The sequence below is a fragment of the Gavia stellata genome, chromosome 6 (genome assembly GCF_030936135.1).
Source record: "Gavia stellata isolate bGavSte3 chromosome 6, bGavSte3.hap2, whole genome shotgun sequence".
In the NCBI taxonomy this organism is placed as follows: Eukaryota; Metazoa; Chordata; class Aves; order Gaviiformes; family Gaviidae; genus Gavia; species Gavia stellata.
Genome location: NC_082599.1, coordinates 3947842 through 3973873, shown reverse-complemented (window position 1 = coordinate 3973873; position 26032 = coordinate 3947842). Strand labels below are relative to the sequence as shown.

Genomic DNA, 26032 nt, shown 5'->3' with positions numbered 1-26032 from the left:
CAAGTCCTAAACCTGTAACACGCCATATTCCCAGTAAAGAAGACAAGGGAGACTTGTGTTCGTGCAGTGATGCTCTGTGGTGCACCGCAGCATTTCTGTGGAGTTGAGTGACCTTTTTTTGTAGAGTTTTGTTGCATTCACAGGAGGCTGATGCATGCACATGTGTTGGTTGGGTGTGTGTACCTCCCTCAAAACCTCAGACCAACTCCTGTCCAGCTAAGCTACTTATATTGAGCTAGAGAAAGTCAGCAGATGGTCAAGACTGACAATCCTTAGCAGTTATTAATGAGCAGGGATACCTTGAGCAGGGTTATTATCATTGAGGAGTATGACATATGTGTATTTAATGCAATGACAGATTCAGCTCTGAGTTAATTATTGCCTCCAGCATCTGAACTGCATTTTTCTAGGTGGATCATCTGGTCACTACATCAGTTTTAGAAGAAAGATGTTTTTCTTGGGGCTAACATTATTTAAAGTATAAAGTGCTACTAGGCACAGGGAAGAAGCCTGGTAGGGTTATTGCTCAGTCTTGGTTTTCCCACCCTTATGTCGCTTCTCTTTGCCTCTTTCTCAGAAAGTCTGGTTGCATCTTGAGTGCATTCTTCCTATGATGTGGCAAAGTGGGCTGTGTTTTTCACAGCAGCCGTAGCACATGTATGTGTGCTACATGCTGGCTGCGGATAGCTGTGTTGCTTTTCCCACCATTCCATAAAGCTCTGAACTTGACCCACTATTGACACCCTAAAATTTTTGCCCAGCTTCTCAACTAAGCACATTTCAACATCACACCAGCTTTCTAACCAGCTATATGCTTCATCCCTACTCAGCCATCTCCTTTTTGAAAGCGCAGCACACTTTCCTAAGTATCAACGGCTCATTAAATATTTGCCATAAAATGACTGCAAGAAGTCCCCTTCTCTTTCAAAGCAAAAGCAGTGTCTTCTGCCTTCTCTATTGCCTTGTTAGGCAATAAATAGGTGTATGCTTAGAGCAGCTCTGTCTCAGAGGGCAATAAATGCCCCTCATTTTGAAATGAAGTAATTTCTTTGAGAGCCATAGGCCTGGTTCCTATCTAGAAGGTAGGCATTCACACCCGTGTTCAGGAAATGCTAAACGCTCCATGACCAGCAAGACAGTATTTCGCATGCACTTCGTACAGGTGTGAATATCCATCTAAAATACAAACCAATAGGAATTATTTCAAAGATTTGTCTACATTTGAGGAAACCAGCCTTTCAGGACAATGAAGAGGTACAGTGCAATGTGTATATTTTTTCCCTGTCTTGCTATCTCAGCAAGGATACTCCATAAAGGGCAGACTTCTGCCATCTGAGCATGGGCATCTCATACCCCTTAAAATGCCTGTGAATATCCCAAAGGTCTGCATGAATATCCCAAAGGTCTGCACAGGAAATCCCCATCCTTCCGGAGCAACAGCTGGAAGCCCAACACAATACTTGGCAGTGCCTAAAATGACACTAGCAGTCTACTTTTAAGCAGCTGAGTCTTGCCCAGTGTCTTCTTTTCAGATAGTCCTCAGTTAAACAGTCGTAAATGTAGATGCTTACAGCATAGATGGTTGGGCACATGAAGGCAAGGGAGGGTTGGCCCATACAGTAGGTCTAAGACAGTAGATCTAGGAAATGACCGCAAGTTGAGCCAGGGGAGGTTTGGATTGGATATTAGGAAAAACTTCTTCACTGAAAGCGTTATCAGACACTGGAATGGGCTGCCCAGGGAGGTGGTTGAGTCACCATCCCTACAGGTATTCAAAAGACATGTGGATGAGGTGCTTAAGGACATGGTTTAGTGGTGGACTTGGAAGTGTTAGATTTACGGTTGGACTTGGTGATCTTAAAGGTCTTTTCCAACCTAAATGATTCTATCATTCTGATTCTATGATATGCCTCATCTCATCCTCAAGTAAACTTCTACAATAATCAAGATTAAATTTTATTCTTGACTATGAGGAATTTAAAGAGAAGCACAAAAGTGTTTGTTGAGGTCAAAGAGGTTTCCATGACTCACAAGCTGGAGGCAGAATCTATCTCAGTGGTTAGTCACCGGCAGCACGTGTGGAAAGGGAGGGGATTTTCATGGGAAAAGCAAATGGCCCATGTCTGATGCAGTCCCAGAGAGGGGAAGCAGAGGGGAGCCACTTGGGTAGATGTGCCATGTGCAAAGCCAAGGAAGACGATCTCACTGCAACGTCTCATGTGGACTTGAGCAGGGCAAGATTCCTGAAGAAAGATGGGGAAACAAGCTGATGTAAATGAGACAGTGGAAGGGGAGAGAGCAGAAAAAGCAGTGCTGTAATGCTGCTTTTCCTGGTGAAAATGTCTTTTCTAAACATAGGCTGTATTAGTCTTTCAACACTGACACATTATGAGGTCTGCTCTTTATGAAAAACGTCTTCTGTGAGATGTAATAGCTCATCTCTGCCTAGTGTCTCTCATTTAAAGGGTAAAGCATCTTATATAAATGTGGATTTTGTTTCCCAGCATTATAACAGCCATTCTAAGGCTGAATCTGATCTATCAGGAAGGTAGAGACCCATTACCAAGTGCTGCCCGTAATAAGGTCTCTCAAAAGCCAGGAAGGGCTATTTTGCAAATGTGACACTGAGTTGGATGCCAAAGAAGATTCAATGGAAGAACAACACTGCAGTCAACAGCAAAACTGCATATCTCGTAGAAATACCTGGTTTGGTTTAAACTTACCCAGCTTTGACAATAGTAGCAATAAGCCCAGGCAGCGAGAAAATACCATGATTTAATTTGTAAGACAGGACAGTGCATCCAAACCTGTTCGAGTGCAGGACATCCCTGGCTGCAGTGTGTTATTGCTGTGTGCTCAAAATGATGCATAAAAATATCTTTTCTCTGGGTAAAACAAAAAATGCCTGGGGTGGTAACAACTGCTCAAATAGCCAGATATCCCTCAGCATGGAGCAAAGAATTGATCTGCTACAGGTCCCTCAGAGAAGAAGTTGCCAAAACCCAGCTGCTGCCCATGTGCATGATCCACCCCAGGTGTGTAACAAGCCACCACCACATTAGGGAAAGAGGTAGGGCCAGAGACTACCACAAAAGCAATGATTGCCATTACTGGGAGAAAAGGTGATGGACCCAGACCTGGTGCTTCTGCTGCCACAGCCTTAGCTCAGCACAGCTTCCTCTCTGTGACAGCAGTAGCTCTGCAAACTCAGGCTGGGGATCCCTGCCTGAGAGCCTCTCTTAGGCAGAAGTCAACATGTACTTTCTGTGAGCAGCCTTTCGTGGTCCTGTAAAGCATTGCAGTTCTTTGTGACATGCTCCAGCCTCATGCCTCTGCTATAGCTTCAACGCAGCCATCCAGAAAGGATTCCTCAATGTTCATTCCCCAAAGCAAATCCATGTCTCAGGAGCGTGTGGTTGAGATGCATCAAGGCTGCTCCTTTAAACATTGTGTCTCACCTGTGAGCTGCTGAACTAGGGCAAAATACCGCTTAGTACAGTCACACCACCAAATCCCCACTGGCCGCAGGCACAGCAAGCAGTCACTCAGGCTTTGGGCAAAAGAAATGAGGTGTGCCAATGTCACACAGCCATATGCGCACAATAGCAGGGAGAAACAGAGCATAGGGATGCCATAGGGAGGACGCTGCTACATCCCCAGCCCTTGTCACCTCAGCTCCGTGTCACCTTCCCTCCTGGGCAGTTAATTGCCTGCTCTGCCTCCACCTTCCCCATCACCACCATGCAGCAAGTCTCCGCTTATGCCAGCTGCCTCACAGGAGGGAGCTGATGTGCATATAAATTGATTCGCAGGAGCCCATGAGGGTCCCCAGTGTGACGTACTGGTGGGTGCTAGGGGAGGGTTGACTTAATTCTGAGCGATCAGTGGGGAGAAGTTCCTTTCCAAAATATGTGGCATCGAGAAAACACTTTCCACACTTCTCTCTTTAACCAGTGTGTTTCATAGCAACTGTTCTCAGCAGGAGAGGGGAGCGGGGAGGGGGGGGAGTGTGAGCTTGTCACTCATACAAATCAATTATTGCTCTAAATTCAACATATTGCACATGCAGAGCATGAGGGAAGAGCTACTAACCAAAGAGTGCTGGCAACCAGAGTCTCGTGCCCTTGGCCCAATTAGTGCAGGGTATGACCCAAGCAGACTCACTGAAGGCAATGAGGTTATTGCCAAATCAACATCTCAAGGATGCTTAGACAACGTGGATGTGTGTAATGTTGCAACCAATGATCTCCCGTAAAGCTGCGGCTGGACCTGGATACATCACGTGCTGGGGCAATGGCCAGGGCTGACATACTTCTGTGGGCAGCTGGTTTCTACCTTCAGGTGTTTTGCAGTGAGCTTGGCTCCTGAGTCTCAGCGAAAAATTTCCCTTTTTTTTTTTTTTTGTAAGGTGACTGTTCCCATTACCTGTGCTGCAGTGAAATCTTCACACAGCAAGTTACTGTGTTTAATTATTCATTTCCTGAAGAAAAACAATCCTCTTTCCATTTTCAAATCTCTCCCCTTCCAATGCAATCAAATCTGTCTCTGCTCATTAGTGTTTACCCTGCTTCTCCTCCTCATCCTTTTCTTTATTTTAAAAATATCTCAGTCCTTCTTTTCTTAACTGAATATTCATAATTATTTGTAGGTTTGGCTTTTTTCAAACCCCTGTTTCAAACCCCTTGAGTTTTTGCAGTATCTACCAGGCCATGGAGTGATTAAAATTGGACTTTGCTTTCAGGGGCTAATTCACACAGATTTTTTTTTTTTTTTAATTATTTTTTTTACCCTGGGGAGTCAGTTTGTTCAAGTCAGAGGCTTAATTTCTTTGGGTTCAGGGAACCAGGTAATACTAGCAGGCAGCCCCACTGAGAATGATGGAGGGGACCATGATGCCCAAGTCCCTCAGGGTGTTGTTCATCAAGATGCTGACATTAGTGCCAAAAACAGCATAAGAAATTCCCACCCATTCTCATTTACTATCTGGTGCAGATCACTTCCATCATGCTGAACCAAGGGTTGGTGGGCTACACTGTAAACCAGTCACTGAGTTGGTCTCAGTTCAAAGTAGCACCTTTTTGGAGGGTTTTTCTGAATCTGTGCAATGGTTTGCTTCACAACTCAGCCCCACAAGCCCTCCCTGGCAGAGCAGAGAGGCTGGTGACTGCACATCAGGGCAGGACCTTCTGGCATCCTCTCTGCCACTAAGCCGACTTCCCACAGATGTACATCCGAAACCCACAGAGAGCAGCACCATGCTGGTAGGGATCACGGTCCAGCATATCAGCCTGTCACTGCTCAGCAGGGTTTCCAAGCTTGAGTGCATCTCAGTGCTCACACAGTCAAACAGCATCCAGTCCTGAGCTGGCTCTCTCAAGGATGCACGCTGCACTCCATGCAAGGGTTAACACATGCCGAGAATGTCCACCAGAAGCAAGCTTGGTAGGGCTTTTGGCTTTTTACCATGGAGCTCATTCCGTAAGGCCTTCAGGTGCCACAAAATGCAATCCCAAAGTTAGACGCAGAGCAAGGTTTACTGGTAATTGGGTGTGTTTACTATGGAAACATGCTGCAGTTCACCACTCCTTGTTTCTTCTTTTCCAGGTAGGCTGCAAAGCCGTGATGGTTTTCTTCCAGTACTGCATCATGGCCAACTTCTTCTGGCTCCTGGTGGAGGGGTTGTATCTTCACACCTTGTTGGTCATCTCCTTCTTTTCAGAGAGGAAGTACTTTTGGTGGTACATCTTGATTGGCTGGGGTATGCATCTTCTCAAAAGCTGACGGGCATTTTAGCAGCAATTTAATCCCCAAATTTAGGGGCTCAGATGGGGCAGAGATGTAGTGTACATGTTACCTTGCTGCCAAGAATTGTTAGTGCAACCAGGAGCAAGATCAAGTCATGGCCAGAGGAGTTTAACAGCATTAGCCTAAATCTTCAGAGGTGTTTAAGAACTTAGCTTGTGCTAGGTTCATTGATAGCTGAGCACCAAAATGTCTTTAAGGACTGTGGGCTTGAAACTCCTCATCACCTTTATAGTCATTTAGTCCTTTGATCCTGATTGGGATCCCAAAGTTGACGTCATGCATTGACTTTAAATTATAAGGATGGATCCCAGCAAAGCAGGACTCCTGGACTGAACGAGACACTGCAGTCCATCAGTCTCTCCTTGTCTTACTGGATTCAGGCTAGCTAGCTATCCAGAGATCCCCATCACCTGTGTGCTAATGCTGGTATCCTTCTGCTTAACTGCGTTTGTGATTTCTCAAGATCTAATGTGAATCTAGTCTCACACACGTAAGATAAAATAAAATAAAATAAAAATAAATTAAAATTTAAAAAATAATAAAATAATATAAAATAAAATAAGAAAATGCCAAGGAAGACAGAATTAAAGTCTTCACAAAGTAACTCAGAGCTGAATTGCTAACTTATGCAAATTAATCCTACCAGATCAACTTCTCTTCTTTCTCCAAAGAGGAAACAGAGATCTCTTTTCCCCTTTAAGCCATTTAGCTGAAGATTTATGTATAAGTAAGCAAAATGGCTTTCTATTCCATACTCTCGATAGCTGAAACTGGGAAATAATTAGAGAGGGGAAGAATCTTGAAAAGAAAAGAAAAAAAAAAAAATTGTGTCATGTACAGGGGTATGCCTGAACTCAGGATTTGGTCAGTTAGCCATAGAGTAACTTCCATCAAAAGTGACAGGAGTTACGCTTGGGTTCACACCGCAGAGGAGAGATGATTCCCAGTGCTATAAGCATAAGAAGAGATGATGTTAGCAGGCCTTGTTTCAGATGCAGTTATTCAGGTCAGACCTTCTTTAAACCTGCCTTGCACCTAGATACCCTTTCTTTCAGCACAGTAGAGCTGGCAGATTTAAAAGAAAAGTATATGAAGCTAATGATTTTAAATCAAAGGAAATCTCTTGCACTCATAATGTATTCTGAGGTTGCTTGCATGAGGAAGGGCAATTCAAGAAAATGGCGGGTGCTTGAAGGGTCTTTTGGCCTTTCAGTCATCCATCATTTGCAAGAGCATCAGTGATGGATCTGAAATGGATCATGCAGGAATTAATAACTTGGATGCACTCATTACGGCTCTTACTGTTATTACCATTGCGCTCGGAAATCACTGTTAATAAACAATAGGCAATACTGTCACTAACGCAGAACAAAGTGACATGTCCTGGAGTATATCCAGTCTAAATCTAATGAAAAACAAGAGACAGAGAAAAGAGGCACCACAAGGATGGAACAAGACCACCCTAGGCAGGCAGACAATCAGGGAGTGAGGAGCAGAGGCAGGTTCATCTGGCCAACTACAGACATCTACATGTGAACTTGTCACTCCAGGCTCCCTTTAGAGTCAGTGGAGATCCAGGCAATACAGTCAAGGGAGTCTAAGGGCACATTTCTTGTCATAAAGCAAACATCTAGAGTAGCTCAGATGACCTGTGTGTTGGAAGTACATATTTCTCCCCATTGATGCTAAAGTGAGCCTGTGGTGTCTGGCTTAGATACAGGTGTCCACACTGTAGATGTCTGAAGTGATTCCTATTCCTTGCATTTCACCATCAGTAGTTTTTTTGTAGGCGCTGCAACAGGAGGATGAATCTGGTAGGGAGCAGTTACAGGAAACTCATCTTACATGGCTCATGGGAGAGAGAGGCAACCTGTTGCTTGGTCGGCATGTGAGCGTTGAAATCGTGAAGCATTTGCCCGTTCTTGAGGGAAGGCATCACCTCAGTCACTCAGGAGAGATGGAGAGTGGGGGAGAACAGCCCTGAAAACATTGATAATGATTTCTGACAGTAACACCATCTCTTCTCTTGTCAGGTGCCCCGTCCGTGTTCATCACTGCTTGGACTCTTGTCAGGATTTACTTTTTCAATGTTGGGTAAGCCTGTAGACTCAATTATCTTTCCTTTATAATTCTTCCTTCCTTTATCTCCAAGGAAGTTCAAGGAAAGCCCTGCAGTTTTAGCAACCCAGCCATCCTGCCCTAACCCCAACGGTAGTCAGAGCAGAGCAGAGGCTTTCTTTCCCCTGCCACCACAAACCAGGAAAGGCTCCAACATCTCCCTGAAGACACACGGTTTATGACAATTTAGGCGTCACTCACCCTCCTTGTTTCCCAATCCCTTGGTCAGGATATTTGCAGGGAATTTGTGAACAGACCCTGATGGTCACGTTTGGTCCTGTGATCCTCTGTATAACAAAGATACCATCTGAGCAGCTGCCCCGTGCTCAGAGCAGAGCTTTGCATCCTGCAGAATTGACCCTAAATATGCTCATGCAGCAGATACTTGATAAACACACCCATTAACTCTCCCACAGAAAAAGTCTAAAAACTCTTTTTTTTTTCCCCCCAGGCAGGTCTTAGGATCTGTTCTTCATCCTCTTTAACCTAGCAGCAGCCTTTGATATTTTATATAAGAAGCAGACAGAATACAGCTAAGTAAATGAGGCAGATACCAGAGCTATCCAAGGATATATGCAAGTAAATAGGATCTGGTCCTGCAATCCTCCTTCATGCTTTTACTCAAGCAGTCAAACTATAGTAATTGGAAAGGCTTTTATGAGAAAACACTCCAGAGAGGTACAGAATCAGGTGCTTATTATGTACTCACTGTGCATCTCCTTGCTTCTTCCATTTGCAGCATATGGTTAACTCTAGTTTCTCCTGTGTATTCTCTCTCTCCAAATGTGTCCTGATTTGTCCTTATTTCAGTAAGAGAAGCAGTTCAGATTTCGCATTGCGTTTTTGATTTACAGTCATGCTAACACATTTCCTGAGGGCTACTGACTTCTTTTATGGTTTCACTCTATCTGCATAAAACTGACCTTATTTACTCTGTTAATAAATAGCCTCTACAACGAGATAGAGACCAAAAGATTTAACCAGTCTGGATACCAATTCTCCTTACTATATATTCCCACTCAGCTCCAGCAATTCTTAATAAAAATACAGACTTCTTTGCATTTTCTGGAGGCTTTAAAGCTCTACATTTTTGTGCCAAGTAAAACAGAGTGTGAATTTACAAGATATGCCAATACCTAACATAGATTTTTTTGGCATACTAAAAGGCATACCTAGAGTAAATGCCATTCTCTAGGCATACCTAGAGAAAAATTACAGGAAATTAATCCAGATTAAATAAAACCTAATTATGTAAGATTAGTTAAACAACATTAAGCCTCTATTTAAACATTCTAACTCCAAATTAAAGTGACCTTCATTCAGACTGCCTGAATTTATTTTAAAAATGAAGTGCACTAGACATAATTAGGGCCACTTTAATTCTAAATGGAAGGGCAGCATGCACCTGACTAAGTATGAACATCTGTATCTGAGCAATTCACTCTAGTCTCTCTTTATAGCTAGTGGAGATGTAGTCAGTGTAGTCCATGGAGAGCGATTCTTTTCAGCCTAAAGCTGATGCCTAAAATAGGTCTCAGGAACTGTGCCCTAAAAGTGCTACTCTTCATCTACCATTACTTGCACTGTCAACAGTTTGAATTAGATGAGCTGAATCCAGGTGAAATTGTCTATGATGGATTCCACTAATCTATTTCAAACATGAATGCAGACCAATTTTCAGCAATGCTTTCCTAAAAATGCACCTTCTATCACCTGACTCTTGTGAGGTCTGCAGATAAATGTGTCCCAAACAGTATTAGTCATTTCCATGTCATTCCTATTCTGTCATTTCCTTGTTGGCTTTAAAATTTAGTTCCAGATGACCTAGGTGAGTGGTGTAGTTTGCAGACAATTCTGACTTCAGGATGAAATAAATCACACCCTATGGACTTGTCTGACTAGATCCATAGCTCAGATGCAGCTAGCTAGATTTAGTCTGACTAATCCCACCATAGGCTGTCTGACATCTTTCTCAGAAGGGCGTGTGGGCTTTTTCAGATGATGCCAATTGCTCTGTGCTTAACAAAACCCCCATCCATGATGGTGGATAGTACTGGAGGCCTCATGAATCTGTGGTTTTTGATAGCATTTCCTTGTAGCAGACCTCCGTGTAGGAGAAACAAAGTGAATCACCATCCTCCCCGACATTAACCCTGAGATAACATCCTCCAGCCCATTCCATTACCAAGGGGAAAAGAGCTCACAGCTTTATATCTGGGGCAACTGCTACTTACCAGTGCTCAAAGCCACTGCAAAGTGAGTCTTTAGCTCTTCCCAGTTCATACACAGCAGGTTTAGTCCTTTTCACAAAAGCTAGCATAGCTATCTTTTGCATTTAGGGAAACCAAGTACCTGAGAAGGTTGCATAGCTGCTTGCTTGCTTTGCTTGATGTTTTAAGTCTGGTTTCGTTTCTTTTTAGGTGCTGGGAGGAAATAATGGAATCCCCATTCCGGTGGATCATTAAAACTCCTATTTTGGTGTCTATTTTGGTAAAGTATCAGCACATTCTGCAGGCTAAAAAGCCATCTTTAATACTATGGGGGCGGGGGTGGGGGTGGTGGTGAAGGAGTGTTGAGAAGTGTTCTGTAAATGTCCATGGAAAATGCATTGACAGATAAAATCCCTCTGTATATTGAATGTCTATCTTAGGATGAGGAAGTTCACCCTTGAGTTAAGCACCTTTACCTTTAAGCATTGACCATGGGAAGAGTTTGAGTGACTACGCAACCAAGGTGGAGGTCATTTGATTTAACTTTGACCACCTCCATCTCAGCTAGTCGCCCTGGGCATTCTGGTGCAGTAGCCATGGGTGTGTGTAGCCAGAGGAGGTTGAGGAACATGGTTAGAGATCCAGGAAAGGCTCATCTTGTCTAATGAATCAGTGGATGTCTAAGTTAGATCAGATGAATTGTGCCATGAATGTTTTTGTTTCTCTGAGCTGACCATATGCAGAGCCCGGGATGACTTGTTCAGTTGTAGATGTCAACACTATAAAGTAAAATGAGTCCAACCATAATTTTTTATCCACCTAGATAAAAAGAGGTTAGATTAATTCCCCCAGATATTTCCCTCTTGTTATAGCATCCAGTACAAAGTTGGATTCCAGCTATGTGTTTCTAAAGTTAGTTCTTGAGAACCTTGGCTAATTTCCAGATAAATCAACAGAAGTGTTTGACTTCTTACTTCTCTGGATATGACCAATTCTGGCTACAGAAACCATGACACTTCTGAGGAACTCTGAGTCCTTCCATCCTTGTTGAATATTATGTGTTTCCTCTGTCAGGTATCAAACCAAAACTTAAAATCAAATTAACTTGAGTTAAACTTAGCTTTGAGTTTTCTAAAATGAAGGCAAGTATGTGGGAAGGGAAGAAAAAGAATGCAACAGAAATAAAACCAAATACATCTCTTTTAAACAGAAATCATTGCTTAGACATACATTCTTCTTATTCCACATACATTATGACCTTTACAAGAAGACTTTTTTTCTGTGGCATTTGTCATACAGCGATTCTAAACTGAAACAGTTTGAATAATTACATCTTACTCTATTCAGCTCTCTGAGAAGAAATACAATACTTAGATGACACATCTCAAAATATTTATATCGTCATAGAAAGCTATAGATAGTATTTTCCCTTTCCTGAGATAACCTTTTGGTCAAGAAATACACCGTATTCTTCTCAGATCAATGAGTCTGTATTTTCTTTTGGCCAATAAATCATTTCCTCATTGCCAAACAAAATTTACCCAACAATTTCTGATTTTCCTTTTGCAGCTATCATATAAATCTGTCACAAAGGAAGGGCATGATAACCGCTATCTGATGAACAGCAGGTTTCTTCAGGGAGGAATGCAACATTTTCTCCACATCCATGGGAATAAAGCATAGATCTCAATGGAAGGAAGAAATACATGTATAAGATATATAAGATACATAAGACATATAAAATATTAAGCACTGGGAACAGATCAAGTGCCTTTGATTGTACTCTAGGTTGAAAAATAAACTAAACAACTTCTCCAGCAGCTTGATAGCGATATCTTCTACCATGCAATGCTAAGGCTGTACTAAGCCCATAAGTCACACTCCACCTGACTCACCACTGCCCTGTGTCCATGTTTGCTCTTGACCACTACGAGCCAACACAGTCTGTCTTTAACTGCTCCGATGTTACCTTCAGTGCTGCAGCTTGTGTGCTATCAATGCTCATTAATTGATCTGGATAATACTGGTTTGAACTGATAAATTTTACTTGCCACCAAGTCAGACGCAAACCATTTTTGTAAGCAAATAAATATGAACAGAAACTATGATAAATGGTATGGGATAGATAAAAAGTGATTAAGCAATAAATCAAAACCAAGAAATATTATTAATTTCCAGTCACTCATAGCCTTTGAAAAAAGAGTGAGTGTCTAAATGAGAGATGTGCTTCAGTCTCTTTCATTCACCTGTTGTTGAGATAAATGTAGGAATGGCTGGAGGAAATTTTACAACCTGTTTTTGCAGGAAATCAGGTTGGCTGGTTAACACAATCCCTTCCAGCCTTTAAGTCTCTAAATTCAGAATCATTTGTGCATTTGCTAACCATGAAAAGATAAAGAAATAGGTGGTGTACCAAACTAAAACTAAACTAAGTCCACAGAAATCTGTCATCGCTTTTCCATTGTATACGTTGCACGAATAACAGCGTGATTCAATGGACAGGACCTTAAAAGCAAGTAGATTTACATTCAACTCATGCCATCTACTACATGCCTTTAGGAAATGGCCATTCCTATCTCTACACCTTTGCTATTAAATAAGGTTAACATTGCTTGAGTGTGTTGGTGGAGCACTTTGAGATTTTTTAAGTGAAAAGCACCATCTAAATTGTAGGTATTAGCTAGACTCCTCTGGTCTAACGTCCTAGGAGAGGATGTTTTCCGCTGTGTCAGTGAGGTCTATCCCTTGCTGTACAAGGTCTCCAGCTTCTCTCCAAAGAAGACATGCCCAATAGCGTTGAGTAGAGGCCCGCTTGAGTGGATACTGCTTTGTGTTTTGTTTTGGTTTCCTTCACTCACTGCCTCAGTCTTTGACATGCTCAGCAGCCGGTCCCATGTCACCGTCTCCTGAGGGCTTTGACGTCCGTCGCTCTGCTAACTCCCAAGGCTCTTTTCCCACCCTGTCGTCGGCGCTCCCCCGCGCAGCAGGACGTCGTGCATAGCTGTGCTCTATGGGTTTGACATCATCATACTTGGGATGTATGACACAAAGTCCCAAGCAGGCTGATGTCAGGCCCAAGATGGCTGCCATCCTGTGTCAGTTTACTATGTGCTCCCAGAGTGGGGTTCTCTGCTCATGGCTTTTTAACAACATCTTGCTCCATGGCAAAATATTACAGTGAAAGGAATTCCCCTCTAATGATCAGCTCTTTTCACTGGACAAAAATACTAATTTTTTATGTCTCTCTGTTTCCATTCTACCCATCCCGACAGGTGAACTTCATTCTCTTCATTTGCATCATCCGTATCTTAGTCCAGAAGTTGCATTCCCCAGACGTTGGACACAATGAAACCAGCCAATATTCGTAAGTCCTAGACTTTTTTAACCATATTGTATGGTTTTGGGGAAACCTCTTTGGCTGTTAGTTCAATATTGCATCTGTCTGCACTGATCAGGATCAAGTATTTGTTAATCGATTAAAGCTGATCAGAAATCAGGAAATGGGGCATTTGCTAAACCTGCTGGGCATGTTTTATGTCAGTTTGAACAGGCAGGCAAGAAGGCTTTCTCCTGGGATTAACGATGAAGAAGTGAGAGCAACAGAAATGATCATGAAACAAAATAGGCTGCTTCTTTGTATATTCAATATTTATTGGATTCTGAGGGCAGAGGGACCCTGATAACAAAGAGTAGCTGTCCACAGTATACGGGCTTTTTTTCTGACCTAGTTATCCTCAGCTCCCTTTTTCAAAGAAGGAGAGATCTAGAAAATTAGTACATTCAGTAGAATCTATGGCAAATTTCCCTTATCCTAAAGCAGACCCCTAAACTATATTGGATTAATGCAACACGTTTCTCTTCACTGGTGAGAAGTAGCACTGTCTCAGAACTTTTGCTTGACATAATGCTTTTATTCCAGGGTTATAAGGTTGACCTTAATGGGGCTTTTTATAATGAACAACATGCAAGTGAGATCAGCGTCTGTCTCAATGGCCGAGACTGGTCTTAGTTGCGGTATTTTAAGAGTGCGAGAAATTTGTCTATCTGCATGGATTTATTCTGGCTTCAATGCAAATAAAATAAAAGTTCAGACCAGTTTATTTTTGACTCTTGCCACTGTCTTGGCTCAGCATTTCAACTGTCCTGGATATTTATTAAATGTTTCCTAGAAAAGAACTGAAAAGAAAAAAGTCCAGTGTCTACATGGTCACTGTTCAAAAACCTTCTTTGTCTTTGGAGGGAGCTGTGCACTTGGGTACCCTGAAGAATCTGAGCTAAGTTCATCTTTCTGCAAGGTGGAAGACAATATCAATACGGTCCTTAAATACTGACCAGCCATAACACTGAGTCTTTCTCTCTGGTGATGGTAAATTATGCATTTCATCTGCCTTGAGAGATTCTCAGATTTCTGAAAGGAAATCCCAGGATTTGACCTCAACTTCTCCCTGCAGCAGCCAGAGCCAATTACTGCTTTTTCTGTCATCGTAACACAATGACATTACCAGCACCCATGTTTTCTGTCACCTCCCTTTATGTATTTCCAGTTGGGCATTGTATCTTTGTACCCCCAGGATTGCAACAGCTTTGGCCAGGTACATAGATTAAATCAGCATATTGAAATATGTTCTAGTACTAAGCAGCAGCCTGGAGCAGTTGGCTCCCATTCATCTCAGTAGAAGTGCTGCCAATGCGCATCGGAAGGGTTATGCCCAGATTACCTCAGAGGTCATGCTGAGCTTTGGGTTCAGGACTTTTTACTTCATATTTTCCAATGAAGCGGGAGCTGCCAGAAAAGCTCTCTTTGCCTTGTAAACAAATGTAGCACGTCAAGGCAGTAAGTAACACGGACTTCCCCTACCAGCCTGCCAAACAAGAGATACTGCTGAAGTACAAATGATCTTCACATCTACAGTTCCTCACCTTCCTTCTCCACCTGGAAAAGCATCTCAGTTCCATTAGGGCACGAATCAGTTGCTCACTTATAGGTGTCAAAACCATATGAGATGCTTTAGGACATTTGAGATGCTTGCCTGGACCTGGCATATAGGACTCAGGACCTATGGGAGACTTATACAGTGGCAGCCGGCCACCAGCCAGATTCTCTGGGGCATCTGGAAGTCTCCGTTGACTGTATTGACTGCAGTGGAACAAGAGACACCACACTTCCCCATAGAAATGAATATTGTGTGTCCCAGTTTGAAGGCTGGATCTCACCAAGGGGAGTTCTCAGAGTGGTCCTAAGTTTTTAGTGTTTAGACAGCTACCTGTAGAGACATCTGGGGTCCAGACCCTTTTTATAAGTGCCATTAGACATGTGATCTGCAATTGTAGGTACCTGGATTCTTTTATATGTCATTCCCTTGTTACCTGAAATGCTGCTAGCCTCAGGGGTTTGGCCTGCAGGACCCAAGAGATCTTAGCAAAAAAATGCTCCTAATGATAAGTGTGGGTTCCTCCTGCCAAATCTGAAATAAGCATGTTTTAAACTAACAACATCAGGGATCTCTCATTTGCATTTCTCTCTTCTTTTCTTGTTTATTTTATATTGTTTATTTTATAAAAAAAGAACATGTTGACAGTGTTGTTCAATTCCAACTGGTTTCAGTTTAGCTGCAGGCTGGAAGTTCAGGTGCGCTGCTGACTCACTCATTAATGCTACAGACAGTGATCTGGGCTTTAATGTATTGGAAACTGTGAAAACAAGTCTCCCAAAACAGTTTTCTGGAAATGACAGAGAGAAGTGCAAGAATGGGACAGCAATATTTCAGGCAAATAGAAGTTGTTTTCTGCAACAGAAATCTTGAGCAAAATTCATCTCTTTCTGTTCTGTACATAGAATCATAGAATGGTTTGGGTTGGAAGGGACCTTAAAGATCATCTAGTTCCAACCCCCCCTGCCATGGGCAGGGACACCTTCCACTAGACCAGGTTGCTCAAAGCCCCGTCCAACCTGGCCTTGAACACTTCCAGGGTTGGGGCATCCACAACTTCTCTGGGCAACCTGTTCCAGTGCCTCACCACCCTCATGGTGAAGAATTTCTTCCTAACATCTAATCTAAATCTATGCTCTTTCAGCATAAAGCCATTACCCCTTGTCCTGTCACGACATGCCCTTGTAAAAAGTCCCTCTCCAGCTTTCTTGTAGGCCCCTTCAGGTGCTGGAAGGCTGCTGTAAGGTCGCCCCGGAGCCTTGTCTTCTCCAGGCTGAACAACCCCAACTCTCTCAGCCTGTCTTCATAGAAGAGGTGGTCCAGCCCTCTGATCATCTTTGTGGCCCTCCTCTGGACGCACTCCAACAGGTCCATGTCCTTCTTATGTTGGGGGCCCCAGAGCTGGACGCAGTACTCCAGGTGGGGTCTCACGAGAGCAGAGTAGAGGGGGAGAATCACCTCCCTGACCTGCTGGTCACACTTCTTTTGATGTAGCCCAGGATATGGTTCGCTTTCTAGGCTGCAAGCACACATTTCCGGGTCATGTTGATCTTCTTGTCAACTAACACCCCCAAGACCTTCTCCTCAGGGCTGCTTTCAATCCATTCTCCACCCAACCTGTATTTGTTCTTGGGATTGCCCCGACCCACATGCAGGTCATTTGCCTTGTTGAACTTCATGAGGTTTGCACAGGCCCACCTCTTAACCCTGTCAAGGTCCCTCTGGATGGCTTCCCTTCCCTCCAGTGTGTTGACTGCACCACACAGCTTGGTGTCGTTGGCAAACTTGCTCAGGGTGCACTCAATCCCACCGTCCATGTTGCCAACAAAGATGTTAAACAGCACCGGTCCAATACCCGAATGCCACTCGTCACTGGTCACCACTTGGATATCGAGCTGCTGACCACAACTCTTTAAGTGCAACCATCCAGCCAATTCCTTATCTACCATGTGGTCCATCCGTCAAATCCATGTCTCTCCAATTTAGAGACAAGGATGTCATGCAGGACAGTGTCAAATGCTTTGCACAAGTCCAGGTAGGTGATGTCAATTGCTCTTCCCATATCCACCAATGCTGGAACCCCGTCGTAGAAGGCCACCAAATTTGTCAGGCACGATTTGCCCTTAGCTGTCACCAATCACCCCTTGTTTTCCATGTGCCTTAGCATACTTTCCAGGAGGATCTGCTCCATGATCTTGCCAGCCACAGAGGTGAGACTGACTAGCCTGTAGTTCCCCATGTCTTCCTTTTCTCCCTTTTTAAAAATGGGGGTTATGTTTCCCCTTTTCCATCAGAGGGAACTTCACTGGACTGCCATGATTTCTCAAATATGATGGATAGTGTCTCAGCAACTTTATCCGCCAGTTCCCTCAGGGCCTGTGGATGCATCTCATCAGGTCCCGTGGACTTGTGCACCTTCAGGTTCCTTAGATGGTCTCTAACCTGATCTTCTCCTACGGGGGCGGTTCTTCATTCTCCCACTCCCTGCCTTTGCCTTCTGCGTCTTGGGCGATGTGGCTTGAACACTTGCCTCTGAATACTGAGGAAAAAAAGTCATTGAGTACCTCAGCCTTCTCCATATCCCAGCTAACCAGGCCTCCCGTTTCCTTCCTGAGAGGGCCCACATTTTCCCTAGTCTTCCTTTTATCACCAACGTACCTATAGAAGCTTTTCTTGTTGCCCTTGATGTCCCTGGCCAGATTCAATTCTATCAGGATTTTAGCTTTCCTAACCTGATCCCTGGCTGCACGGACAATTTCTTTGTATTCCTCCCAGGCTACCTGTCCTTGCTTCCACCCTCTGTAGGCTTCCTCTTTGTGTTAGAGTTTGTCCAGGAACTCATTGTTCATCCATGCAGGCCTTCCAGCATTTTTGCCTGACTTCTTCTTTGTTGGGATGCATCACTCCTGAGCTTGAAGGAGGTGATTCTTGAATATTAACCAGCTTTCTTGGGCCCCTCTTCCCACCAGGGCTTTCTCTCATGATGCTCTACCAAGGAGATCCCTGAAGAGGCCAAAGTCTGCTCTCCTGAAGTCCAGGGTAGTGAGCTTGCTGTGCACCCTCCTTGCTATCCTAACGATGTTGAACTCCACCAGTTCATGGTCACTGCAGCCAAGGCTGCCCTTGAGCTTCACATTCCCCACCAGCTCCTCCTTTTTGGTGAGAACAAGGTCCAGCACAGCACCTCCTCTCCTTGGCTTCTCTATCACTTGGAGAAGGAAGTTATTATCAACACATTCCAGGAACCTCCAGGATTGCTTATGCCCTGCTGTGTTGTCCCTCCAACAAATATCAGAGTGGTTGAAGCCCCCCATGAGGACCATGGCTTGCAAACGTGAGGCTGCTCCTGTCTGTCTGTAGAGGGCCTCATCCACTCGGTCTTCATGGTCGGGTGGCCCATAGCAGACCCCCACTGTAATGTCACCTGTCCCTGCCCTTCCTTTAATCCTTACCCATAAGCTCTCAGTCGGCTCCTCATCCATCCCCAGGTAGAGCTCCATGCGCTCCAGCTGGTCATTGACATAGAGGGTGATACCCCCGCCTCGTCCCCTGCCTGTCCTTCCTAAAAAGCCTGTATCCTTCCATTCCAGCACTCCAGTCATAGGAGTTATCCCACCACATCTCTGTGATGCCGAAAAGATCATAGCCCTGCAGGCTTGCGCACGTCTCTAACTCCTCTTGTTTATTCCCTATGCTACGTGTGTTTGCATAGAGGCAAAGTTGGGCCCTCGAGGAAAGGGGAGACATGAAACGTTCATAGATGAATATTGTCATCAAAGTTTTCTGGGTAACTTTTCTGTTAAGTGTTCCAGGAGCATGACTAAAATGTTCGTTCACTCTTATCCACGCCCAAGGAGAGGAGTAGGTTCAGTGCAGGCTTGTGGAGACATGTTTTCCCTAAATTACCTGTCACCATGTCAGAAAGGGTAGGTCTAAGAAGTGTACCCTATGCTGGGAGTGGACGTAATTAGTTTTTTGAGAAGCCATGGCTTCCAGCAGGTAGCTTTAAACAGCTTTGGACAATCTCCTGGGCAGTTCTGCTTCCTGCACAGCCAGACTTCAGCTTCCTGGGAGAAATTACACAATGACTGGGGAAGATGATTTTCCTCATTGCAATGTTTAGGGGTGGAGTCTTTTAAATATCACAGGACTAGACCATAGGGTCCTTGCCTTGAAGCCAAACTGAGATCTAAAACATCGTTCAATATTCTGGGGAAGCTCAGTGCTGGGAGCAAGGGACTGGTTTGGGGTGTTGTGCAAACTGGAGGAGGGGGCTCCTAAGGTTTGGTATTTATGCCCTTTTCATTGCCATAGTCCAGCCAGGAGGGAAAATGCAATAACTGAGGCCCTGACGTTGTCTGCAATGATAAAATAAAATTTTCTAATCCAGTGAAGGTTGCAAACAGTGTCTCTATGAATATGGTACATGAAGGTAGCATCGCATCAATCTCCTCTAGGTTGACCGTTCCTGGAAGATTGGGGAGAGAGGAGAGATCTCTGCAAAGCCAGTATTGATATTCACTGAACTGTGATCCGCTTAGAAAATGAGTTGCTTTCTCATATGTCAGGAGGTGGGGGAACTAGGGCTGGGTCATACTAGTGTGGGTCACACTGGCCACAGCTGCTTCTAAGGGCGAAGAACATGGTACCCTGATGGTCACCAGTGACAGTGACAGTCCTCTGGCAGAGCAAGACATCCAAGACGACTCAGATTTTGGATCTACTCGCTATAAGCAGGGATGTGCCTGCTAGTGAGGGATCTGGTGGGAAAGGCAGATTCCTGGAAAGTTCCTCACCTTCCTACAAGCACTCGTTTTGCCTGGAATGAGTTGCAGCCAGCTGCCTTTCAGCCAGCGGGTGTTCTCTGGGGAGCCACAGCCTTAATGTCAAGCTGTCTTTGGGCCAGGTCCAGGGAAAGCTGGAAAGGTCTGCTGGGAGATACAGTGATGAGAATCATTTGCATAAAGCTGGCACATCAGCCTTCCCAGCACGCTTATGCAGATGGCGAGTAAATGAAGATTGTCTGAGGGGACTGAGCCTGATGAGACTTTGGAGGTCAAGGGTTTGCAGATGGAAGAACAACTATTTCCAACATCCCAGCCTTAGCTTCAATTCCTCCAGAAGCCTCTGGGAGAAGGGAACACGGGAGCATGTGGGTGACCAAGGGAGCCAAAACCCCCATAAGCATCCTTAAGTCCTTGATTTCATTTTATTTCTGTCAGCTATATCTTAATAATTATTAGGTTTAATAAATTATCATCTCTTCCTAATAAGACCTCTGATTACCCAGCCTGATGCCATTAAGCACTAATACTGTTCATCTCCCTCCTTTGGAGACATTCATTGTGCTATAGCCTGTCATTATTCTGAGCTAAACATACCATTTCTCTCCCAGAAGCTGTAATTTTCAGAAATCCCAAGCAAACAAAGACAGTGCTAGATGATGATTTAGCTTGTAGAGATGAGAAAAGATCTCCGGTGGGAGGGGAAGAAGAAAGAAGGGAGAAAGAAATACCTCCATTGAAGTTACTAGGAATAAAGATGTCACATTTTATGTTGTCACCACATCTGAAATGACCAGCCATCTGCAGTCTGCGAGCCAAGGAGAAATAACCTACGGCTGATCACTCTGCCTTAGCTGGAGGCACGTATATCTTTATATGAGAGCTGTTAATGAGGAGGAAAGCGGAAATGCTCCCAGAATGGTCCTTGGTTAGTTTGAACTGCCATACAGTGACTGTGCCCAGCTGAGGGTCCATATCCACGTGTCATTGCATCCCAGCCCAGGTGGTCAGAGGGGTCCTGGGGAGGTTAGGCTGTGAGAGCTATCTGAACATCCTCTGTTTTGCTGTACCCCAGACACTTCTTCCCTCTGGGCGAGGGCAGTCTCCTGATGCTGCCTCACCCGAGGCTGCTGTTGAACAGCTGGATGTTCCCAGGACCTCACGGTAAGTGGCCCATATCACATCTCGAAAGGGCAAACAAAGGTACTTAACATGCATGATACAGGCTACACCATCATGATCCAGGTAATCAGCAAATATGTACTGCAGCAAATTAAAGTTTTGGGGTTGCACAGGGCTCAGCTGCAGGATTTCTCATCAGCTTCTCTTCCCTCTTCCGTTATGACTCATGTTTGTCTTTCCAACAGGAGGCTGGCCAAGTCCACCTTGCTGCTGATCCCTCTCTTTGGCATTCACTACATCATGTTTGCTTTCTTCCCTGACAATTTCAAAGCAGAAGTTAAGCTGGTCTTTGAGCTTGTGGTCGGATCGTTCCAGGTAAGCCACCCTTTTGGGCCGCCAGGCAGTCACCAGGTCTGTCGGCAGGGAGAAGTGTAATAAGTATGACAAGGGAATAAGCAATCATGTGAACTGGGTTTTTCCTGGACATGCCCAATACTGCTCTTATACCTTTGGGGAAAAAGCTACTCACTCCAGCTCGGCCAGGGTGGAAGATAATTTTATATTTTGCCTCCTGGAATTCCAGAAGGAGATTCTCTCTGTTCATTTTAGGCACCTGAAAAGAAAATGTACCTCTATAAGTTAGTTGCCCTGGGTTTTTTTGTCCTTAAGTGAGAAAAATGAGCACCTCAGTTCAGTTTATATATTATTGACATGGTGTAAGATGAGACAAATTGCCTTTGGGAGGAATGTCTTTCTGGCCATTGACAGAAGCCTCATCTGTCTTCAACCAGTTGACTTGCATGAACTTTCTCCTCTGTCAATAAGCCAAGTATTGCCTGTAGATCCTGCTTAAGCAGGATTCAAGTTCATTGGTATAGGAGACAGGTTCCCCACGAGGATGGATAATGGGGCTGTCCTCTGCATTAATCTTCAGGAAGCCCTGATGAAGTTTTCTTCTTAGACGCTCCCACCCAACTTCACTTCAGTCAGGTCCCATGTTGGGCTGTTAACCTTGGCCCTGCTGTTGCATGAAAAGAAGCACTTATTTATGTATTTCATCCCATTGCCCCCATCCATTAATCAGCTGCAGTCACTTTGTGTTCTCACAGCCTGCAAGCCAGATCTGTCTGTCACCATGTACCATGCATGTGTCAGTGGCATGCTTTGCTCAGTGGTGAATGAGTTAACGTCTCTGTCTCCATCATTGTCACTTCACATCTGGCATCTCTCCTTTGAGAGATAAATGGACCTACGCTTACTTCTTGTCTTTAGTGTTTACAACCATAAGGGCTAGAGATAAGTTTGCCTTATATTTCTCAAAAAGAGGTGTCACTACAGGGGAGATGCGAAAGGTACAGTTTAGCCCTATACTGTGGGTAAGATCATTCTGACCTTGATGATGTACTAGAGAGCATGGTTAGATCTCCACAGTTTCAGCTGCCAACAGCAAGCAGGAAAGTTGGGTCTAGTATCCCATCCAGTTGCCTCTAATGCCCCAGTTTGAATGACCAAGTGCCCCTCTTAGAGCTGAGCTGACTGCTGATGGCTTTAAACACCACTCCGGAGCAATCTTTGAACTCACCCCCATACATCTGCTGCAAGGTACCTTAACCAATCTTCCCCTGCTCCTTTTATAGGGAAAATGCAATCAAGTGGTTTCTAAGGGGCACCTTAGCAGTCCCCCAGCAGTGCGCCGTTTCTCCAAGACTGCAGTGAGTTTGGGTTGTGATCTAGGGGAATATCAGCTATGAGGTGCTAAAAGCCTGTTCTCTCCTTTTCCCTAGGGATTTGTGGTGGCTGTTCTGTACTGTTTTCTCAATGGGGAGGTAAGATCAACAGTATTGTTTGGTTAACGTTTGCAGCTAAGGCAAATTGAATGCTTGTGGAGAGTGGTTTGAGAAGTGTCCCATTCCTGATGTTGCCATGTTGTGGGGAAGCATCCAAGGCAAATCGCTCACTCCAGAAAACCATTTGCCTGACAGTTTCCAGCATGATTAATAAACATATTAGGACTTCTGTGTGGACTGCAATATTTCTGCTGCTGAGTCCTTCCTTTACTCATGAGACAGCATCAGCTGAACTCCCGTATGACCTTGCATAAACCCTGATCCGAAGGGACCACCTTCAGCAGGGAAGGACAAAGCCCATCTTCTAAGCCCTACTCATGCTTAGCATCTCAATGAATCCTCCACAGAAACAGGCCCATTGCCAAGGTAGAGGCTCGTTAGTGCAGTGATACTTTCATACATGCTCCATCTGCCCATAAGAAATTCAGCAGAGACTGGTTAAACTCATATCGCAAAGGCTACCAACTAGGTGTGAGCAGCTAAAAACTTGGAGCTGCTGTCAGCTGGAGCACATTCAGCTCAATAAACTGAGCACGGATAAGAAAGAAGCAGCTGTGATCTGGGTTTGTGTTCCAGCTTCCTAGGGAGAGGAAGAGTGTCCAGAATCACAATTTGCTCTCTTCCAGCTCTGATGCTGCTTTCAGCCACGCTGATGCCGTGTGTACGCATGATCACGCAGTGGCGTGCAGGGCAGATAGCCCAGCTCCAGCAGAGACCTTTGCCAGTAAGCCTGCGCAGAGCAGAACAGAACCACACACACTTATTAATGATCCAAAACTGATATAGGCATTGATGTGACTTGTTAGGCACAGACCAGTGCCAGGTAAACATGCTTCTACCTTACAGGCATTGATCTTGCCTTTCCCATGTTTCCAGTCCTGGGGTTTGCATCCTGGTTTTGCATTATTCCTGTGCGTGCTGATCCCAGAGACCCTCAGACACAGCTGTTTTATCTAATTCATACTGTTATCTAATAATTTGCACTGGAAGGTTGCAGGAGGGGACAGGGACGGTGGCCAGATTTGTTCAGGATTTGAATCTGGACAGTGTAAACCCGATGATGCATGTAAACTCCCTGAGCAGGAACAAGTAGCTTCTATCAAAAAAGCACAGCTGTATTGACAGCTTTAGGAACAAGCTATAGTTAAATCATTTGTATTTGGACAAAAACAGGGCAGTGAAAAAAAAAATCTTGATTATCCTGGCAAAGCATAGAATATGTTGCCATTAAAGTTAAGTACTCTGGCACCTTCGCTGTATCAGATAACAATTCCCTGCGCTCACCTTTCTGCTGAAGTTCAGGGATTTCTGCTTTAGTCGTTCACTGGCTGGAGTGTGACCTCTCTTCGTCGTAGCTACAAGTTCCAGCCAGGTTGATTTTAGTGACCCTTATAAAATAATTATTGGCCCCTTGGTAGGTGGGTCACCCATTGCCACTCACACAATCAGGTGAGAGCAATGGAAAATGCTCCCCTCTGCTGATTTGCTTGTCTTTCGACCACCTAGGTCCAAGCTGAGCTCAAGCGAAAGTGGCGGAGGTGGCATCTGGAGCGGTTCCTGGGCTCGGACATGAAGTATCACCACCCTTCCTTAGGCAGCAACGGCACCAACTTCAGCACCCAGATCTCCATGCTGACCAAGTGCTCACCAAAGACACGCCGGTGCTCCAGCTTCCAGGCTGAATTCTCTCTGGTGTGATGGGGAGAGGCTCTCCGAGCGCTGAGACAGAAGAGACAGAAGGATCCCCAGGAATCAGCGATACGATGACAAACCCTTGTGAAATGACATGCTCCCCATGAGCCAACAGAGGACACAAAACTGGAAAAGCCACTTGCATCCAGAACAAGATCAGACAAGCCAAGGGGCAGAGAAATGCTTTTCCTCTCCCTCTTTTCAGACCTTTCACTCTTAAGTTTCAAGCCCTCAGGGGTTGATAACTATGAGTAAAGGTCCCAGCCGCTTGAGGAGAGCCTGGGAGATCCTGATGTGTCATAAATAATGAAGTACAGGGGTATGGGAGGGGAGGGCCTGAGTCCTTTACCAGAACCGGCATCTCTGAAACAGATAAATTGCACTTTTTAAAAAATGAGCCAGTAAAGGACAGAGGGAGGCCAGAAGCAGGAAAAAAAATTGCCACATGTATGAATGTGCCAAAAGTCCCGTTGATAAGAGGTGGTGATAAGGCACCGAAGACAGAGTCGGGGACACGGGGAGAAGGGACAGGAGGAACATGAGCAGGAAGGGAGAGGCCAGCGCACGGCCCCTGCCTCAGCGTTTTACACGTGGGAAGACGAAGCTGCAGCACCAGGAAAGTCCCTCAGAGGATGCCTCAGTGCTGCAGTGTGTTCTGCTAATTGCCCACCATCCTTGTAAGCAAAAGCTTTCCAAGCACCCTTGGGTGCCCTCTGGAAAAGCAGGTCGCTGAGAAGGAGCAGCGTGAGTGCCCTTCTCTGCGCTATGTTCGTGACATCGTGTTTTGTCTGGTTGTTTTCAATGAACAGAAAACTCGATTTGCATGTATAAAACCAGGTACAGATGCCAAAAGTGGAGCACGGCTGTGTTTTTCATTCTTTTTAAGTTCGCCCATGGATCTTTGTGCATTAAGGCACCCAGGATCATTAGGGATCAGGGGAAAACAATTGGTCTGTAATTCGTTTGCACTTGCTTAGCACACACTGCCAGGAAAGGAAGATGTAGAACCGTGTAATCCTTAATTGAATCAGACCTGCCATAAGGAGCCACTCTCCAGATGAAAAAATTAGCGTCACAGCAGCAAGCAAAATTGCTTTCATCAGAACAAGGTTGTCTCAGCACGTAACTGGCACTCCAGGAGTCGGGAAGGAGTGAAGGAGCTATTAAATTGATTTCTTCTTCAGCTTTTATGGGGAGCTTTCATCCTATGATGAAGGCATTGTTAGATCTTTAAGACGTGCATGTGTATTTTACCTCTTTTCTGAAGGCCTGTTAGTTTCCATATAGGGTCAATCCCTATTTGAAGAATGCACAAAGATCCTGTTAAACCCAAGGGAATCGTTATTTTTTTCTTTTCTTTTCGTGGTGGAGGGGCAAAGGAGAGGTGTGAAACCAAATCCTGCTCAGACATACCAGGCTGGCAGCTCACAGGGCATCACATGCAACTCACACACCCAGGCACTGCATTTGAGACAGTCCCCACAATCCCAAACTCAGTCAGATGATAGACACCACAAGGATCC

The 26032-nt window shown here is 44.7% G+C and overlaps 1 protein-coding gene across 1 annotated transcript in view; it reads left to right on the top strand.

Moving 5' to 3' along the window:
* The window catches only part of LOC104263871 (vasoactive intestinal polypeptide receptor), an 83637-nt gene extending 59122 nt beyond the window's left edge, over positions 1 to 24515 (top strand). Inside the window, exons 7-13 of the mRNA XM_059818771.1 lie at positions 5605 to 5758; positions 7839 to 7899; positions 10344 to 10413; positions 13406 to 13497; positions 21216 to 21345; positions 22755 to 22796; positions 24324 to 24515. Coding sequence (XP_059674754.1) covers positions 5605 to 5758; positions 7839 to 7899; positions 10344 to 10413; positions 13406 to 13497; positions 21216 to 21345; positions 22755 to 22796; positions 24324 to 24515 — 741 coding nt within the window. The remainder of the gene's footprint in view (positions 1 to 5604; positions 5759 to 7838; positions 7900 to 10343; positions 10414 to 13405; positions 13498 to 21215; positions 21346 to 22754; positions 22797 to 24323) is intronic.
* The last annotated feature ends 1517 nt before the right edge of the window (positions 24516 to 26032 follow it).